General features: G+C 46.9%; 1 protein-coding gene and 1 long non-coding RNA gene across 8 annotated transcripts in view; one reads left to right on the top strand and one right to left on the bottom strand.

Moving 5' to 3' along the window:
* The window catches only part of CCDC158 (coiled-coil domain containing 158), a 63,073-nt gene that overhangs the window by 15,645 nt on the left and 29,178 nt on the right, over positions 1-18,250 (bottom strand). For 6 of the 7 annotated variants that reach the window (XM_081960349.1, XM_081960350.1, XM_081960354.1 and 3 more), the window contains 8 exons: positions 16,538-17,020; positions 15,172-15,361; positions 11,969-12,127; positions 9,735-9,847; positions 6,808-6,966; positions 5,564-5,656; positions 3,139-3,255; positions 591-739 (listed from right to left, as the gene is read on the bottom strand). In XM_081960349.1, coding sequence (XP_081816475.1) covers positions 591-739; positions 3,139-3,255; positions 5,564-5,656; positions 6,808-6,966; positions 9,735-9,847; positions 11,969-12,127; positions 15,172-15,361; positions 16,538-17,020 — 1,463 coding nt within the window. The remainder of the gene's footprint in view (positions 1-590; positions 740-3,138; positions 3,256-5,563; positions 5,657-6,807; positions 6,967-9,734; positions 9,848-11,968; positions 12,128-15,171; positions 15,362-16,537; positions 17,021-18,250) is intronic. The other variant, XM_081960351.1, reaches the window with a different exon arrangement.
* The window catches only part of LOC309395858, a 29,589-nt gene that overhangs the window by 6,045 nt on the left and 5,294 nt on the right, over positions 1-18,250 (top strand). The window lies entirely within an intron of this gene.

Here is an 18,250-nt window from a genome sequence, read left to right on the forward strand (position 1 = left end):
GATTTGAACTGCCAAATTGCAGGCAGTCAGCAGAAGTAGCCTGCAGTACTGCACTCTCACCACTGCGCCACCTTGGCTCTCGACTTCGCTTGTCAGGCGGTCATAAAAAATGATCGTATGGGATGCTGCAACCGTCATAAATATGAGTCAGTTGCCAAGCACCTGAATTTTGATCACATGACTATAGGGATGCCGCAACAGTTATAAGTATGAAAAATGGTTATCGGTCACTTTTTCCAGTGTCGTAACTTTCAACGGTCACTAAATGAACTGTTGTAAGCCGAGGACTACCTGTACTTGGCTGAGAGACCCATGAAAAATACTAGGGCATTGCAAAAACATCCCAATGGCAAGTCATCCTTCAACTGTTGCTAAGAAGAACAACATGGGCGTGTCCAGGAAGTAAAGACAGACCGAGCTCAATTTGGAAAATTTAATCTCAATGGATTCACACAAACTCAGCATAGGTGAGATGTCCATTGATGTCTGTGATTATCTTTGGCAAAGGATATCCCCTTTGCCTATAGACCACTCATTTCCAAAATGAGAATCCTAAACACAGAAGTTACCAATATTTTGCATATCCTTACAGCGTACTGCTCAACTCAGGATCGCTGTCACTTTCTGTTTTGGGGAGAATTGCAGAAGGTATTTCATCAATGGTACTCCGTAGCTCTTGAAGGAGTTGTTTCAAATCTCGCAGCGGATCCTCCTTGGCGTACTTAAGCTTGGATGGCATCTGTATGGAAAGATGGGTTTTGAAAAGACTCGTGAGGACTGGTGAAACACACAAGTACAAAGGCCCTCTTCCCTAAAGCACTATTGTCAGGTTTCCGAAAGATGCCCTGATTGATTCATGAGCCTCGAGCCAAGTTTCGAAAGAAAACCAGTCATTTATTAGAAGCACCATTTCGGCAATACCCTAATGCAGTCAGATCTAAGCCTCATTTGAATTATGGTGGAACTTTACTCCTGTTCCTTCCCTCCCCTCGGTCTGTGTCATAAATCACATTCTCCAACGAGATGCCCCCTCCCAAGCCTGCTGTAGTAACTTAAGATCTGACTCTAGCCGAAGGTATGCGTGCAATGCGCTTCCCTCCCCCCCCCCTTTCCTCACCATGGCAACTTTATGAGTTGACAACTATTTCCCCTGATAGTGACAAGAAAAAGTTTAGGGTTTCATCAAGTATTTTCTATAGGAATCTGGAGATCTGACCAACTATGTAGTTGCATATCCTGTTTCCCCAAAAATAAGACCTCCATGGATAATAAACTCCATCGGGCTTTTGAGCGCATGCGCTAAAATAAGCCCTCCCCTAAAATATTTGCATGCATGCACAGCCAGTCCCTGATATTTCCTGGAGGGGGAGAGGGGGGACATGCCCCACACACCCCACGGGCACCTGCCATCCAGAACGGCCTCATGGAGGCAGGTCCTGCAAACCCTTCTCTTAGTTGTGGCCGCAAAAAGAGCAGCAGGCCCAGTGATGGTAGGGCTGGCAAGAGCGTGCCAGAAACAGAGACAGAACTTCTGGCCCTCTCTGGATCAGCTGATCTGCAGGCCGGGGACCGAGGTTAAGGGGCCTCCTGCACCTCAAAAATAATAAGACCTCCCCAAAAATAAGGCCAAGCACTTATTTTGGGGGTCAAAGCACGGTACTATTTATCCCCTTAGGAACTCCAAGTTCATAGTAGCACAGATCTAAAGAAGATAATTCCCTGTTTATAATTACAGGTAGTCCTCAATGTATAGGGTTTCCTGCCTAGGCAGGGGGTTGGACTAGAAGACCTCCCTTCCAACTCTACTATTGTATTGTATTGTATGACCACAACTGAGCCCAGCATTTCTGTTGCTAAAAAGTCAGAAATTTGTTAAGTGAGTTTTGTCCCATTTTACGACGTTTCTCGGCCATATTCATTAAGTTAGAATTACTGAAGCAGTTAAATTAATAACATGGTTGCTAAGTGAATCTGGGCTTCCCCATTGCCTTTGCTTGTCAGAAGGTCACAAAATGGGATCGCATGACTCCGGGACACTGCAACCATCGTAAGTATGAATCAGTGGTCCGAAATCTGAAATCTGATCACATGACCATGAGGCCATGGTCGTAAGTGTGAAAAATGAGGCCATGGTCGTAAGTGTGAAAAATGAGGCCATGGTCGTAAGTGTGAAAAATGGTCACAAGTCACTTTTCTTTAGTGCCGTTGTAACTTTGAGTGGTCCCTTCGTGAACTGTGGTAAGTCAACGACTATAAAAGTGGTAGTATCTTTTGTATAGTCTATAGATGGTTTTTGTGTCTGTATTTCTTCTAATGGCTGATTTGTCAGACTTAAAACCTGTACTTAACATCTGCAATGAGTCACTTAACAACTGCAGCTTAAGAAAAGTCATTAAATGGGGCAAAATTTGTGTAGCAAATACTTCGCTTAGCAACAGAAAAGGTACTTTCCTAAGAAAAAAGGGAGCACATTCCAGAAAGAGGAAGGTGGGGGAGAGACAAGAGGCAGCCCAGACCAGAGCTGGATAGGAAACGGAGGAATAGAGTTAAGATGGCTGCCATAATGTGTCCGGAAATGGGATTCAGCCAGTTCGGACAGGTTCATGCGAACTGGATGCTAATTTTACATCTAGTTTGCTGAACTGGTAGTTGCAAGGACTGGCTGGCCACGCCCCTCCCGCCCCTCCCAGGAGTCTCCACACGGCTCGCTTTGGATGCCAGATAAATGCAGGGCCTGCATGGAGGGTCTTTGAGGGTGAAAAACAGGCCTCCCGGAAGTTCCAGAAATGGACCCGTTTCTGGCTTCCGGAGCCTAGGGGAGGCCATTTTCACCCTCCCGGAACTCAAGGGAAGCCTCCGGAGCCTGGGGAGGCTGAAAAACGAGCCTCCCAAAAGTTTCTAAATGGGCCCGTTTCCAGGCTCTGGAGCGCCTCTGGGGCCTGGGAGAGGCCGTTTTGACCCTCCTAGACGCTCGAGGGAAGCCTCCAGAGTGTGTGGAGGGCGAAACTCCCCCCCCCCCCATGGTGCAGGAGGCCGAGTAGGTCACGCCCACCCAGCAACTGGGCAGAGAACCGGTTGCTACCATTTTTGAATCCCACCCCTGAATGTTTCATCTTCCAGAGCAGACACAGTACTTACATGAGAGATGTGGCCTGCGAACGTTTGACATGACGGTGCGCTGGATGAGTGAGGCAAGGATGAATAGCGCTGCTTCAGTGAGGAGGAACCCACAGCGTGCCCTGGTCCCTGCAGCTCCTTGGGGAGAGGAGATGTTTATGAATAGCAATAGCAACAGCACTTAGACTTTATTATTATTATTATTCTCATTTTTGTTTTTATTATATAAAATGCAAAGAAGTAAAGAACATAAGAAAAGGGGGCGTGAGATAGAAGAGGGAAGAGAAAAAGAAAGCAAAGCGGGCATTGACATCCAGCTCTTCCTAGCACAGTACACGGTAAACACATTCCAGCCTCAACGTTTTTGCTTTAACCCATTCATATATAACTAGCCATTTCTATAACACCCAATCTTTCTAATCAACAAAACCAAGATCAAAGTTTCATATATGTGTGTGTGTGTGTGTGTGTGTGTGTGTGTGTGTGTGTATTTGTGTTACAACCCCTGGTATGCCCAAATATGGGAGGGAGCTCACTCCTCCCTCTTTCTGTCCTTTCGCTCATCACAGAAAACCATCCAGGCAGAAAACCCATATTTTTATTTTTAATGTTGCCTTTTTATATTTGTGTTGTACGCAGTAAGGGTATGGCTAGCTGATGAGAGCTAAATAGCTTGAAATGGATCCATACTAGTCTCCCTTTATTTATTTATCAGCACAAATATAAAAAAAGGCAACATTAAAAATAAAAATATGGGTTTCTGCCTGCATGGTTTTCTGTGATGAGCCGAAGGACAGAAAGAGGGAGGAGTGAGCTCCCTCCCATATTTGGGCATACCAGGGGTTGTAACACAAATACATACCTATTTCCCTGGCTTAGCTGATAAAGGAGGAGAGCCTGTGGTGTAGTGGCTAACAAATCTGCCTAATATGTAACACATCCCAGGTTCAAATCCCAGTAAGGGTATGGCTAGCTGATCTCCCTTTATTTATTTATCAGCACAAATACAACACACACACACACACACACACACACACACACTTCTTTCAGTAAGGCCAAAGGATTTGAAAGAATACCATAAATCTTGTGAATAAACATGGTGACAGCTCACAAAGATTACTAGGTGCAAATAGAAATACACATTATTTCCACAGCAAGGAAGATAAAGCAGGAATGGCTAAGTTGATTGTTTTATTTAAAGAGGAAAATAGGGTCTTTTGGGGGTATCACTTCTGGAATTTATATTTGGGAAGAATAGCATTTAGATTTATATACCGCTTCTGGTAGCAGATTTTTAAATTATTTTTTCCCTTCTACAACACCTTACTGTCATTATAACAACATTGTTATGTCATCATATCTGTGCATGTATATTATATTTCACTTCTATATTTACACACCTTTATACACAGTTCTATATATATATTTATATATATTGTTTTTCGGCTTAATTAATTTTATTCTTGTTTTGCAGTCATTTGTACCAATTGTTCCAAATTTCATAATATTCTGACTCTTCTTTACCTTTTAATTTCAGTGTTAATTTGTCCATCTCTGCACAATCCAAAGGTTTTTTTTTATCACTAATTCATCTGAGGGGGTATTATTTTGTTTCCAGCATTGGGCAAATGCTATTCTAGCTGCAGTTAGCAGATGTGTTAATATGTACTTAATTTTCTTTGTATATTTCCCTTTCATAATCAAAGGGAGAGTTATATACCGCTTCATGGTGCTCTACAGCCCAACAATTTGGGTCCCCATTTTACTGACCTCGGAAAGATGGAAGGCTGAGTCAATCTTGAGCTGATCAGGATCGAACTCCTGGCAGTTGAAATGCAGAGTTAACCTGCAATACTGCATTCTAATCACTATGCCATCCCTCTTATATTATAGCATAGGATAGGATAAGGTAGGGTAGATCAAACTCCTGGCAACGGGCAGAGTCAGCCTGCAATACCGCATTCTAACCACTGCGCCACCACGAAATATTGAATAAGTGCAATATTACTACTATATTTGTGCAATATTTGTGTGGGGAGTACCAAAGCACTTCTGGATTGGAAGGAAGGATTAGCCAGTGATATGATCCTTGCCCAGGGGGATGCCCAGCTGGGCGCTCTTTTCATCTCCCTGTTAAATTGCCTTCTGAAGTGGTACCCATTTAGCTACTTGCAGTCACCCACTTCTGAATTGCTGGTTTGGCAGGAGCTGGAGGGAGAGTGACCGTCATAAATACGAATCAGCTGACAAGCACCTGAAGTTTGATCACATGATCATGGGGATTCTGCGTGGAGGGGGAGGGCGTAAGTGTGAAAAACGGTCATAAGTCACTTTTTTCCGGTGCCGTCGTAACCCCAAAACATCACTAAACAAACTGTTCTAAGTCAAGGACTACCTGTAACGGTTCTGACATATTTCGAAAGTATCGGTGAAGCAGAAGACTTACTTTCACGTCTAACGTGTGCTGAAGCTTGTAGCGCATAACTTCTTGTTCCTGCCGCTGAATAATGCACTGGCACTCTGCAAACTGTAGAGACGCCTGGATAAAATCGGGAGGGAGTTATTTACTATTTGGGACATGATTTACGTCCAGTATTATCAGTCGCATTTAAGCCCGTTTCCAGCTGTCTAGAAGAGTTTTTGAGAAAACAAGGAACTCTACTTGGGAATCCAACTATGTCTTCTGTGGTTTCTAGCTCTCTCTCAAACAGACGGCAAATTCCATCCCATTTATTTAAGCACCTTGTACCAATTCCGCAACATTAATAGCGGTATATTTTAATATTAGAATAGGGTGCACACATGAAGATGGTTCAGCGGCCTTTTCCCTTTAATTTATCGTTCACTTTATTGTCATTGCACATTGTACAACGGAATTAAATGCCACCTTCAGTGTGCATTAGAAACTGTAAAAATAAAAATACAAACATTTAACTATGCCTTCTGTACATTAGAACATTACACGTAGCTTCGGATGGTCTTCCCTAGCTTGCACATGACAGTTAGAACCAGGAGTTTTCACCCGGTTTTTGCCCCCCCCCCCGAAGCAATAAGCAGACCAAAATCAGGCAAAAATGATTCATTTTGGGGGCAAGAACCGGCCGTTTCCATCCAGTTTTTGGCCTCCTTCCCCACCCACCTCTCCCCGAAGCAATAAGCAGACCAAAACCTGAAGGGCAGGCAGCCTTTGGCAGAGGCAGGAGGAGGTAGTGGATGCATGTGGCGAAGGCGAGGCAGAGAGAGTGTCCGAGCAGGCAGACCGGTTCCAGGGTGTGGCTAGTCAGCCGTCACTATTGTTTCTGCGAGCCAGGCCGGCATACCACTATTGGTTCAGCCGAACTGGTCCAAACTGGTAGGAACCCTCCTCTGCCCTAGTCCTTCTTTTCATTAACTAGACATACCCAGTTCATGCAATATGTTTTAGCCTCCAGTCCCCTAATCCTCTTTGTTGCTCTTCTCTGCACTCTTTCTAGAGTCTCCACATCTTTTCTACATTGTGGCGACCAAAACTGAATTCAGTATTCCAAGTGTGGCCTTACCAAGTGGTATTAACCCTTCACCTGATCTTGATTCTATCCCTCTGTTTTTATTAAAAAATAACTTCTCTCGGGGGCCGTGGTAATTTCAAACAGTCACTAAATGAATGGTTGTAAGCCGAAGACTGTACGTCGATGGGTTAAGGAAACTTACTTTATCTAGAGCGGTTTCCATTGTCACCAGTTTGTCTTTCAAACGCTTGTCCTGGGACTTTAGGATTTCCAACTCTCCAGCCAATTTGTTGTTTAAAGCAGCCATGGAGCTCAGCTCTTGGCTTAATCGGTTCCTATCTTCTTTCAAGTAATGTTTTTCCTGTAGAGGCAAAATAAGGGGGTGGGGGGGTGGGGGTGGGGAGACACAAAGCCAGGTTTCAAATTTTTTAACAAGGGACAGCATCTACCACACTGCTTTTGATTTCAAACTGTAGGAAGTTAGCACCCTCCCCTCTCTTAGGAAAATGAGATTTTAGGAAATATGAAAAGGGCAGAATATTTCCCCTAAAAGGGAGGTAGAAACTCAGCATCACCAACCCCCCCCCCCCCCCCCCCCGGCCTTTGTCAATGGGCCATTAAGGCCTGAGCCAGTCTGTTCTACATAACAAAGATCTACCTCCTTCAGGCGGAGCCATAATAGGAATCCCCAAAGCCTTTTCATTACATCATCACCCAGCAAGGTTCAACCAAGCCTGGGACTCAGGACAACCTACAGAGTTGCCCCTGCATGGCCCCATGGGAGTCAGACAACCAATCAGAATACAAGGTCCAATTCAAAAGCCCAGAGAGGGCATAAAACTCAGGAACTCTCAGCATCTCTTCTCTTTTTTTTCTCCTTCACCTGACATCTTCAAGCCACGTGATCCTGTCCACCATTAAACCATCTTTCCAAGCAGCCTCCGTGTTTCCAGTGTCTTTTTCCCCACTTGGAGTTGAACCCAGAGGAACATTTGTTCCAACAAAACGATAAAGTATCACAAAAAATGTCCACAAAAAAATTGACAAGAGGGTGGCAACAGAAGTGCGAACAAAGATCCCTTTCTTTTTGATGTGTGCGGTGCCAATTTTGATTTTTTTTAACCTCGTAAATATCCCCAATCTTGAAGGACTTAGATCAGGGGTGTCCAAACTTGGGTACTTTAAGACTTGTGGACTTCAACTCCCAGAATTCCCCAGCCAGCCATGGCTGGCTGGGGAATTCTGGGAGTTGAAGTCCACAAGTCTTAAAGTTCCCAAGTTTGGACACCCCTGACTTAAATTAAGTGGTGATGAAATGGGCACTTGACTTTTGCTCTGTGGGGATCCGGAGAAACCGCCTTGCGTTTTGTGATTGAAAGCTATTTTCAGAGATGAAATATATGAAGAGGGTGCTTCTTAAAGAGTTTGCTCCAATTATCCTTTTTCCCATTCTGGAATAATGCCATTACCCCCAGTAAAAATAGCCAGATTGTAGTTTTACAGAAGCACCTCAATGGGAGCAGCTCCAAACTGGGGTTTTGAATCACAAACGGACAATTACAAATTGCTCCATTAATCCCAAAATATTTATTTGGCTTTCTCCTGCCTTTATTATGTTTATAAATAGCTCAAGGCAGCAAACATATCTTATGCTCCTCCTCCTCTTCTTCCCCCACAACAACAACCCTGTGAGGTGGGTTAGACTGAGAGAGAGTAACTAGTCCAAATTTACCTCCCTGGCTTTCATGCCTAAACTGGGACTAGAACTCACTGTCCTCCTGGTGATTGGCCCAAAGTCACCCAGCTGGCTTTCATGCCTAAGGTGGGACTAGAACTCACAGTCTCCTCGTGATTTGCCCAGTCATCCGGCTGGCTCTCATGCCTAAACTGGGACTAGAACTCACTGTCCTCCTGGTGATTGGCCCAAAGTCACCCAGCTGGTTTTCATGCCTAAAGTGGGACTAGAACTCACTGTCCTCCTGGTGATCAGCCCAAAGTCACTCAGCTGGCTTTCATCCCTAAGGTGGGACTAGAACTCACAGTCTTCTAGTTTTTGGCTGAAAGTCACCTAGCTGGCATTCATGCCTAAAGCAGGACTAGAACTCACTGTCCTCCTGGTGATTGGACCAAAGTCACCCAGCCAGTTTTCCTGCCTAAAGCAGAACTAAAACTCACTGTGGTGATTGGCCCAAAGTCCCCCAAGAGACTTTCATGCCTAAAATGGGACTAGAACTCACAGTCTCCAGCAACCAGGCAGAGAACTGGTTGCAAACGTTTTTCAATCCCACCCGATTCAAAGGCTTGTAAAAATGTTACGCTTCAAATCTTCGGTTAAGTCTCGGGGGTCCATGGCCGTAGTCCGTGGACACAATAGGTATTCAAAGGGGGGCCGTGGTGAAGAAGAGATTCAGAACCACTCATTGAGGTCTTTAGGGAAAAGCTATATTCACTGCATAGGGCCGTGATGGCATGCGTGCGCTGGTCAGCTGATTTCAGCCTTGATTTTCGGCCATTTTTCTCCCTCTGGAGGCTTCAGGGAAGCCGCCTGAAGCCTCCGGAGGGAGAAAAACGGCCCAACGGGCAACCCAGAAGTCCGTTCCCGAACTTCCGGTTTGCGCGTTGGGCTGTTTTTTATCCTCTGGAGGCTTCAGGAGGTAGAAAAACGGCCCAACACGCAAACTGGAAAGTCGAAAAATAGGCTGTTTCCAGCCTCTGGGGGCAGGAGAGGCTGTTTTCGCCCTCCCCAAGCTCCTAGAAAGCCTGGGGAGGGCAAAAAACAGGTCCACTGTGCCATCACATGCCAAAAGCGGGGGGAGGGCGGGGATTCACGCACATGCATTGGGGGGGTTGCGTGTGCATGTGTGTGTGGGAGGGCGCATAGAATTATGGGCGTGGGAACACGCACGCATGACCCCCCCTCGCACTTTTGGCACACAATGGCAAAAAGGTTAGCCATCCCTGGCATAGAGGCTGTGTTAAATACTCCTGGCAATTAACTAAGCGCTCGATATGTTTCATCCTTTCAATCATATTGTACACAAATTTGCACCCGTAGCCATCTTTCAACGTTTGGCTTGAAGATTGGACTGGGCTACGTTTATCGCAGTTCAATAATTCAGCAATTTGGACCTTAGTTGCATTCGTCATGGCTTCCTCCAGGAATTTAATCTTGCTCTGCAAGGCATCGATCTGGCCTCGTTTGGCTGTAATTTGCTTCTGCATCCCCATCGCGACTTTCATGGCTGTCAAAGAGAAGACGTCCAAGGCGTTAGTGGAACTTTGACTGTTCTTGGCGCGATCATGTTTCACGAAGGAAGGCGAATGTACGCGTCCCAGGATAAAGGTGCAGGACACAGTCTGGGTCGGTCACTTAATGTCTTAAGTGAGACATTGGTTAGGTAAGTTTTGCCCCATTTACTGTATTTTTCAGAGTATAAGACGCACCTTTCCCCCCCTAAAAGAGGGTGAAAATTTGGGTGTGTCTTATACACTGAATGTAGCCCCACCCACCCACCGCCCCCCACCCTTTGGCCTCTGCCTCCCAGCAATTTACCTCTTTGCAGCAAATGGGGAAAATGGGGCTTGCGGAGGCTGCAATAGGCTATCACAACCCCTGCAGCCTGAAACAGCTGATGATTGGGAAAAATTGAAAGTGAAACTTGCTGTTTGCTCCAGGAGGCAAATTGCTGGGAGGCAGAGGCAGATTTTTTCTTCTTCTAATCAGGCTAAACTGAAACAGGCTGTTTGCTGCAAAGAGGTAAGTCAATAACTATAAATGCCTTTAGAATGTTCAAATTATTAGACTTATTTTTTTAAAGACTGCATTATTGTTGTTCTAGACAGCTTAACAAAATGAGGAAGCTTTTTAAAAGAAATGCTTGATCTGAAGAGGCCCTGTGCTATTGTATTTTCTTTTAAATAGCAGAGAATAACTATACTTCCAGAAAGCACATCAATTTTAACAGCATCTGTACAAGTATAGTCTGAAATGTAACACCACAAACAGTGTATATTTTCTGTACTGTTTGCTGTTTGTTGCAAGGAGGCAAAATGCTGGGAGGCAGAGGCAGATATTTTTCCCTTGCTTTCCTCCCCCAAAGCTAGGCGCCTCTTATACTTTGGTGCGTCTGATACTCCGAAAAATACGGTAACCTCCTTTCTTGCCTCAGTTGTTAAGTGAATTGCTGCAGTTGATAATTTTTAACCCAATTGTTCATTCTGGCTACCCTAATGGCTTTGCTTGCCAGAAGGTTCGAGAAAAGGGATCACGTAACCTTGGGACACAGCGACGGTCACAAATGCGAACCAGTGCCAAGTGTCTGAATTTCGATCACATGATCGTGGGGAGGCTGCCAAGGTCATAACTGTGTAAACACGGTCCTATGTCAGTGCTGTTCTAACTTTGAACCGTCACTAAATGAACTGTTATAAGTCGAAGATTAACTGTACAGGCCTACTACACATGGGTAAATGTCCTTAGACAATAATCAGTGCTGTGGGAATTAGGGTTAGGGTTAGGGTTGATGGCCCAAGGGAGAAAACCATCTTTGTATCTAAATATATAAATCTTTCCATTCCCTATTGTGGCCCGCCAGGGGCCAGAGGAGCTGGCAGCAGATTCGGACAGTGAGGAGGTTGGGGAGGAACCTGGGCCAGTCCTGGAGTCTGGGGAAGGATCGGACGAGGGCTCTGTATCGGAGGCAGAGAGGAGGCCAGAGCCATATGCCAGTTTTCAGCTGCCTTCGGAGTCAGACATCAGTGAGGCAGAAGAACAGCTGGAGCCTGTTCCCAGTGTGCGCATGCGCAGAGCTGCCAGACAAAGGGAACAGCTAAAGAACGGCCGTCAACTTGGGAGTAAGGCCACAGGTGGACAATGAATGGCCCCTCCCAGAGGAAACAAAAGAGGAGTGAAGGGGAGTGGAGTTTGCAGGAGACCATTAGTTCATTCCTGCATTCTTGCCAAGTATTGCGGCATCTGAACGATATCGGCCTGGCCACTTTCCAAGCCTGATAAAAGTTGGTAATTGTGAACTATCTTGAAAGACTGTGGGAGAGGGAAGACTTTGCGGGAGTGGAATTCACTGTAAGTTAAATAAAATGGGTTTATCGGGACGAGGACTCGGCTTGGTGCTGCTGGGGAAGCCTAGGTCAGAAAATTCCCCATCATTCAGTCAGAGCCGAAGAAACTTCTTGGATGAGAAGCAAAACGTCTTCAAAGGAAAAAAAAACCAAGTCCAGTTGCCTCTTAAAGGAGCACCTTTGGGACAACCCTGGCCTGGACGATGGAGAATCTCCATGGACCTGACCTGAGAATCTCCTCCACGGACAAAGAAAAAAAGAATTCTATACAACGAAGCTCGCACCATTACCATGTCCATCAGAGCCCTCCATGGTCTTCAGAGTGGCCCTGGTTTGCTCCAGTTCCATCTGAGAAGATTTCAGCTGCATTTTCAATTTGCTCACAATGGTTTCCATGTCTTCGTTCTTCTCTTGGTAATTATTCTTGATTATTTCTGCTTCCTCTGCAGCGAAAGAGAAACAAACCGAATCAAATCACGCCGTTGCTTGGGTTATGCTCTATCCGTGGTAAATAAAACCCAGCACGAATTCAGTTCAGGAGCAGAGAGACTCGCTGGGATGTTGGTTGGAAGGGCCTCCTGGGACCAAAAAGGGGCTACAGGGGGGCACTGCGCTCCCCCCGCCCCTGCGCATGTGCGCACATCTCCCGCATGTGCGGCAGAGACCCCCAAAAACCAGCTGGCCGCCATGAGTGGTGCAGTTGAACTGGGCGACGGTTCATGTGCCCGCAGAAAGGGCTACATGTGCCAACTGTGGCATACGTGCCATGGGTTAGGCATCACACACCTATGTTGTTACAATGTACCTCTGCCAGCGACGTCCCCCTCCCCGCCAGCTCCATTTTTACTACCCCCCCCCCCAGGTCAAACACAACCCTCAAAGAAACTGAGTTTGACACATCTGATCTAGTGAATTGGGGAAGCAAAAGTTTGAAACAGTGAAGCTAATGTAGTGGGAGTATTTTATTTTTATTTCGTGCACTGGGACTGGATAAATTTGGGGTTGGGTGTGGGGATATGTGTATTTGAAAGAGCCAGTCCCTGGTTTAACTGTGACTTTGCTTTTACTTTTTACCTTTCAACTTTCTTTCTTCATCTCTGTCCTTGTTATATACAGTATAATAAGGATTTAACTTCTTAATGGGGCTTATTCTGAAAAAGGAAAGCCTTTAGCACAGGTCAGACGGCTGAAGGGAGACGGTATGCCTCTTGAGTGAACTGATGGTGGGCCCCTCCCTAACTGGTGATCTCCAGGAAGTGCAGGAAGGGTAGAGCAGGGTTATGAGAGAAGGATTTGCAGATGGAAATCCCAAGTCAATTATTTAGAAGATGTCAATCAAAGCAAGGAAAGAATGGACAGGAAAAGGGAATTTGAACCGATAAAGAGCTGCAAATGAGAGGAGAGAGGGGGGGGAGAGGGGGAGGGAGGGAGGGAGAGGGAGGGAGAGATCTCAACAATTTGATGTTTGATAAAATCAGAATTCCACACCCTGGTAACAGGACAATTTGATAACATTAGCAATAACACTTAGACCAGGTGTCGGCAACCTTAAACACTCAAAATGCCATAAAGGTCCTAACCAGAAGCCCCCCCCCTTCAATTCTGGAGCTGACTGGAAGTCTGGTTCCCCCACCATAGAGTCTCCTCCTAGCCTGGCATCCTTTTTCCTCTGCTTACCTGAAGTCTGGTTCCCCCCCCACCATAGAGTCTCCTCCTAGCGTGGCATCCTTTTTCCTCTGCTGACCGGAAGTCTGGTTCCCCCACCATAGAGTCTCCTCCTAGCGTGGCATCCTTTTTCCTCTGCTTACCCGAAGTCTGGTTTCCCCCCCCACCATAGATTCTCCTCCTAGCGTGGCATCCTTTTTCCTCTGCTGACCGGAAGTCTGGTTCCCCCACCATAGAGTCTCCTCCTAGCATGGCATCCGTTTTCCTCTGCTGACCGGAAGTCTGGTTCCCCCCCCATCATAGAGTCTCCTCCTAGCATGGCATTCTTTTTCCTCTGCTTACCAGAAGTCTGGTTTCCCCCCACCACCACCATAGAGTCTCCTCCTAGCGTGGCATCCTTTTTCCTCTGCTGCCCCGAAGTCTGGTTTCCCCCACCACCACCATAGAGTCTCCTCCTAGCGTGGCATCCTTTTTCCTCTGCTGACCCGAAGTCTGGTTCCCCCACCATAGAGTCTCCTCCTAGCGTGGCATCCTTTTTCCTCTGCTGCCCCGAAGTCTGGTTTCCCCCACCACCACCATAGAGTCTCCTCCTAGCTTGGCATCCTTTTTCCTCTGCTGACCCGAAGTCTGGTTCCCCCACCATAGAGTCTCCTCCTAGCGTGGCATCCTTTTTCCTCTGCTGCCCCGAAGTCTGGTTTCCCCCACCACCACCATAGAGTCTCCTCCTCGCGTGGCATCCTTTTTCCTCTGCTGACCCGAAGTCTGGTTTCCCCCCAGCATAGAGTCTCCTCCTAGTGCAGCGCCCCCTTTTCCTCTACCTGTCCTAACCGAAAGTCCCATCAATGGTGGAGCCAACCGGTGACAGGGAGCCGCAGCAGAGGGATGAAAGAGCCACATGCGGCTCCATACCACTCCATTTATAGCTTTTACAGTGCTCTCTGAGCGGTTTGCAATGTCAGCATATTGCCCCCAACAATCCGGGTCCTCATTTTATCAATCTCAGAAGGATGGAAGGCTTAGTCAAGCTCAGGATCGAACTCCAGACGGTGGGCCGAGTTAGCCTGCAATACCGCCTTCTAATCACTGCCAATTGGATGCCTCCACGAAAGCACAATTCCACAATTTTTTCTCCTGGGTTCACATTGACGTTTGGGAAATATAAACCCCACAATCCCAAGCACACCAGTGGTGCAATTCAGCCGGTTCAATCCGGTTCGGGCGAACTAGTAGCAGTGGTGTCGGGAGGCTCCACCCAACCTCCCGGACGTCATCATGTCCCGTTTTTGATAATCTGCGCATGTACGGTAGGTCCTGCCCGTGCGAGCTCCCATTTGCAAACCGGTAGCGAAAGTAAGTTGATTTTACCCCTGTAAGCACCCCTAGGGAGATGTTTCTCAACCCGGGGGTGGACTTTGACTCCCAGAATTCCCACAGCTGGCTCAAGAATTTGGGAGGCTGAAATCTGTACATCTTAAAGCTTGCTGAGGTTTGGAAACATTGGTCTCAGGAACAGAGGTGGGTATTCAGCAGGTTCTGACCAGTTCTCGAGAACCGGTAGTGGAAACTTTGAGTAGTTCGGAGAACCAGTAAATACCACCTCTGATTAGCCCCCCCACCCCCAATCTATTCTCTGCCTCCCGAGTCCCAGCTGATTGGGAGGAAATGGGGATTTTGCAGTATCCTTCCCCTGCCACGCCCACCAAGCCACGCCCACCAAGCCATGCTCACAGAACCGGTAGTAAAAAAAAAAATTGAATCCCACCGCTGCGCGGGGATCTGAGAATAAAGAACTCAAAGAAACAGAGGCGGAACGGGCGAATACCTGCGAGAGCACTGAGCTCAATGCGGTTGGCTTTGATTTCATTCACAAGTTCTTCTCGCTCCAGTTTCATCTCTTTCAATACCCGCAGCCTTTCCGAGCACACGTTCATCAGTTTCACCTTTTCTAATTCCATGTCGCTCAGGCTGGCCTCCAACTCACGAATATGGCTCTCCTTTTTGTCTTGTGAAACCTAGGTTGGGGGGGGAAAAAAACCCACGAAAGAAACCCAGGTCCTGTTAAGCTGATTGAGTGCTACAAAAAAAAAAGCCTATGCACGGGAATCAGCTTTCAAGGGGGGGGGGGTGTTTGGACTTAGTTTGCTTGCAATTATGTAGGGATTCTAGTCTGATCGCTCATTTCACTCTACCTCCAGATTCTGCCCTTCCTTTTCTCACATATCAGTATTTGTTCTGAATACCCTGTTTCCCCCCCAAAAAAAGACCTCCCCCAAAAATAAGACCTCCCCCAAAAATAAGACCTCCCCAAAAATAAGACCTCCCCAAAATGAGCCCCCCCAAAAAATAAGACCTCCCCCCAAAATAAGACCTCCCCCAAAATATTTAAATGTATACGCAGCTGGTCCCACCATTTCCTGGAGCAGGGAAAGGGGGAACATGCCCTACGCACCCCACATGCACCTGCCAACCACGCGGAATGGCCTCGCGGAGGCCACTCCCGCAAACCCTACCTCCTGCGCCCTTTCTCTTAGTGGTAGCCACAAAAAGAGCGGCAGGCCCAGCGACGCTAGGGCTGGCAAAAGTGTGCCAGAAACAGAGGCGGAACATCTGGCCCTCTCTGGATCAGCTGATCCGCGGGCCAAGGTTAAGGGGTGTCCTGCACCTCAAAAAGAATAAGATCTCCCTGAAAATAAGCGCTTATTTCGGGGGTCAGGGAAACACGGTAATTGCCAGGTGGCTGTTTTCAAGAATGAGAATAGTGAAAGGCTTACAGATAGTCCTCGACTTACAACAGTTCATTTAGTGACTGTTCAAAGTTACAACAGCCCTGAAAAAAGTGACGGGCAACCAGTTTTCCCAGGTAGGACCTTTGTGGCATCCCCGGGATTATGTGATCAAAATCCAGATCCTTGGCAATTGGTTCATACTTATGACCGTTGCTGTGTCCCCGGGGTTGTGTGATCCCCTTTTGCGATTTTCTGACAAGCCAAGTCAACGGGGATGCCCGATTCCCTTAACCACTGTGGTGTCAAGAAAGGTTGTAAAATGAGGCGACGGTGATTTAAAAACTGCCTCGCTTAGCAACAAGAAATGCCAGGCTTGATTATGGCCATAAGTCAAGGACTACCTGGGACCCAAAACAAAAATGCATCTTTTAAGAAGAGGCAATAGAGGAAAAAGTTAGGCACCTTCAGTTCTTGGAGTTCGACCTTCTTCTCGTTGACTTCTTTTATGAGCTGAGACTTCTCTGTCTCTATGGCGCCAGCGGTCCGGCCATGTTGGCTTACGACCTCAGTCATGCCCTCGATTTGCTTCTGGAGGATCTCGATCACCTTCTCCTTCTCCACCAGCTGCACCTTCAGGGACTCGCAGTCAGACTGCACGCTCCGCAACAGCTCGCTCTCATTCTTCAGCTGCTGGAACTCCTGCCGCTTGCTGTCCACCCGTCCCCGCAGCTTCTCGATCTCGCCGTTGGTGCGCTCGATGACTCTTTCCTTCTCCAGATGAGAACATTTGAGTTCAGCGATGACCCTCTCTGCAGAATCCAGGCTCAATTTCCGTTCGCCCAGCTCTTGGGCAGCTTTATGGAGCTTTTCCTTGGTTGAATTCAGCTGGGCCAAGATACAAGATTCCCTCTCTAGGCTGTCGTTCCTCTCTTTAATTGCGGACATCTGGAAAAGGAAAGATATACTGTTTTTCCCATGGCTTTCAACATATCGAAGGAGATTATTCCCAAATGGAACTAGGAAGGAGAACAGCTTAAGATGAACCTGGTGTAATGACTTAGGCTTCCCAAGAGCATGAAGCACATTTCTTGTCCTGAATAAAAACCTCTTTTATTAATTGACTGTGAATTCTGCTCATTCACATCCAGCAAAGTCTTTCAAGGGAGGATTTACGGTCACAGACCTTATCTGGCTTGGAGAGCTGCCAGGCCGATCTCTGCAAAACTTGGCAAGGAGTCTCGGAGAGTCACGAACCAATTACGCGAACTAATGGTCTCCTGCAAACTCCACTCCCCTTTCGTTTCTCTTTTTATTTCCTCTGGGAGGGCCATTCATCGTCTACATGTGACCTTACTTCCAAGTCGACCCCTGTTCTTGAGCTGTTCCCTTCGTCTGGCAGCTCTGTGCATGTGCACACTGGGAACAGGCCCCAGCTGTTTATCTGCCTCACTGATGTCTGACTCTGAAGGCAGCTGATAACTGGCATACGGCTCTGGCCCCCTCTCTGCCTCCGACACAGAGCCCTCGTCCGAACCATCCCCAGACTCCAGGACTGGCCCATCTTCCTCCTCAACCTCCTCACTGTCCGAATCTGCTGCCAGCTCTGCTGGCATGCCACAATTCCTGGTTTCTGCCCTATTATTCTGACCTAGGTTTCAAAAAATCACAAAGCAGACTCCTTGTCCCGACAAAACCCCTTTTTATTAAGCGAATGTGAATTCCTCTCATTCACATCCAGCAAAGTCCCGGCAAACAGTCTTTCAAGGGTGAATTGACAACCACAGACCTTATCAGGCTAATAATCAGGGGACTGGTAGCATCTTTTCCAACTCACAAAAACTCACTGATGTCTTTTAATAAACGTGTCTGGAGGACTCTTCCTGATTCTCCTATCATGCCAGCACAGGTAGTCCTCGACTTATAACCATTCATTTAGTGACCGTTCAAAGTTACGATGGTACGGAAAAAAAGGGACTTATGGCCGTTATTTCACCCTTATGACTGTGGCAGCATCCCTGTGGACACGTGATCAAAGGCGTGTGGCAACTGGTTTATATTTATGACGGTTACAGTGTCCCGGGGGAGGTGTCACACGATCCTCTTTTGCGACCTTCCCGCAAGCAAAGTCAAAGGGGAAGCCAGATTCACTTAACAACAATGCTATTCACTTAACAC

This window comes from Natrix helvetica, assembly GCF_964273705.1.
Source record: "Natrix helvetica genome assembly, chromosome: 7".
NCBI classification, from domain to species: Eukaryota; Metazoa; Chordata; class Lepidosauria; order Squamata; family Natricidae; genus Natrix; species Natrix helvetica.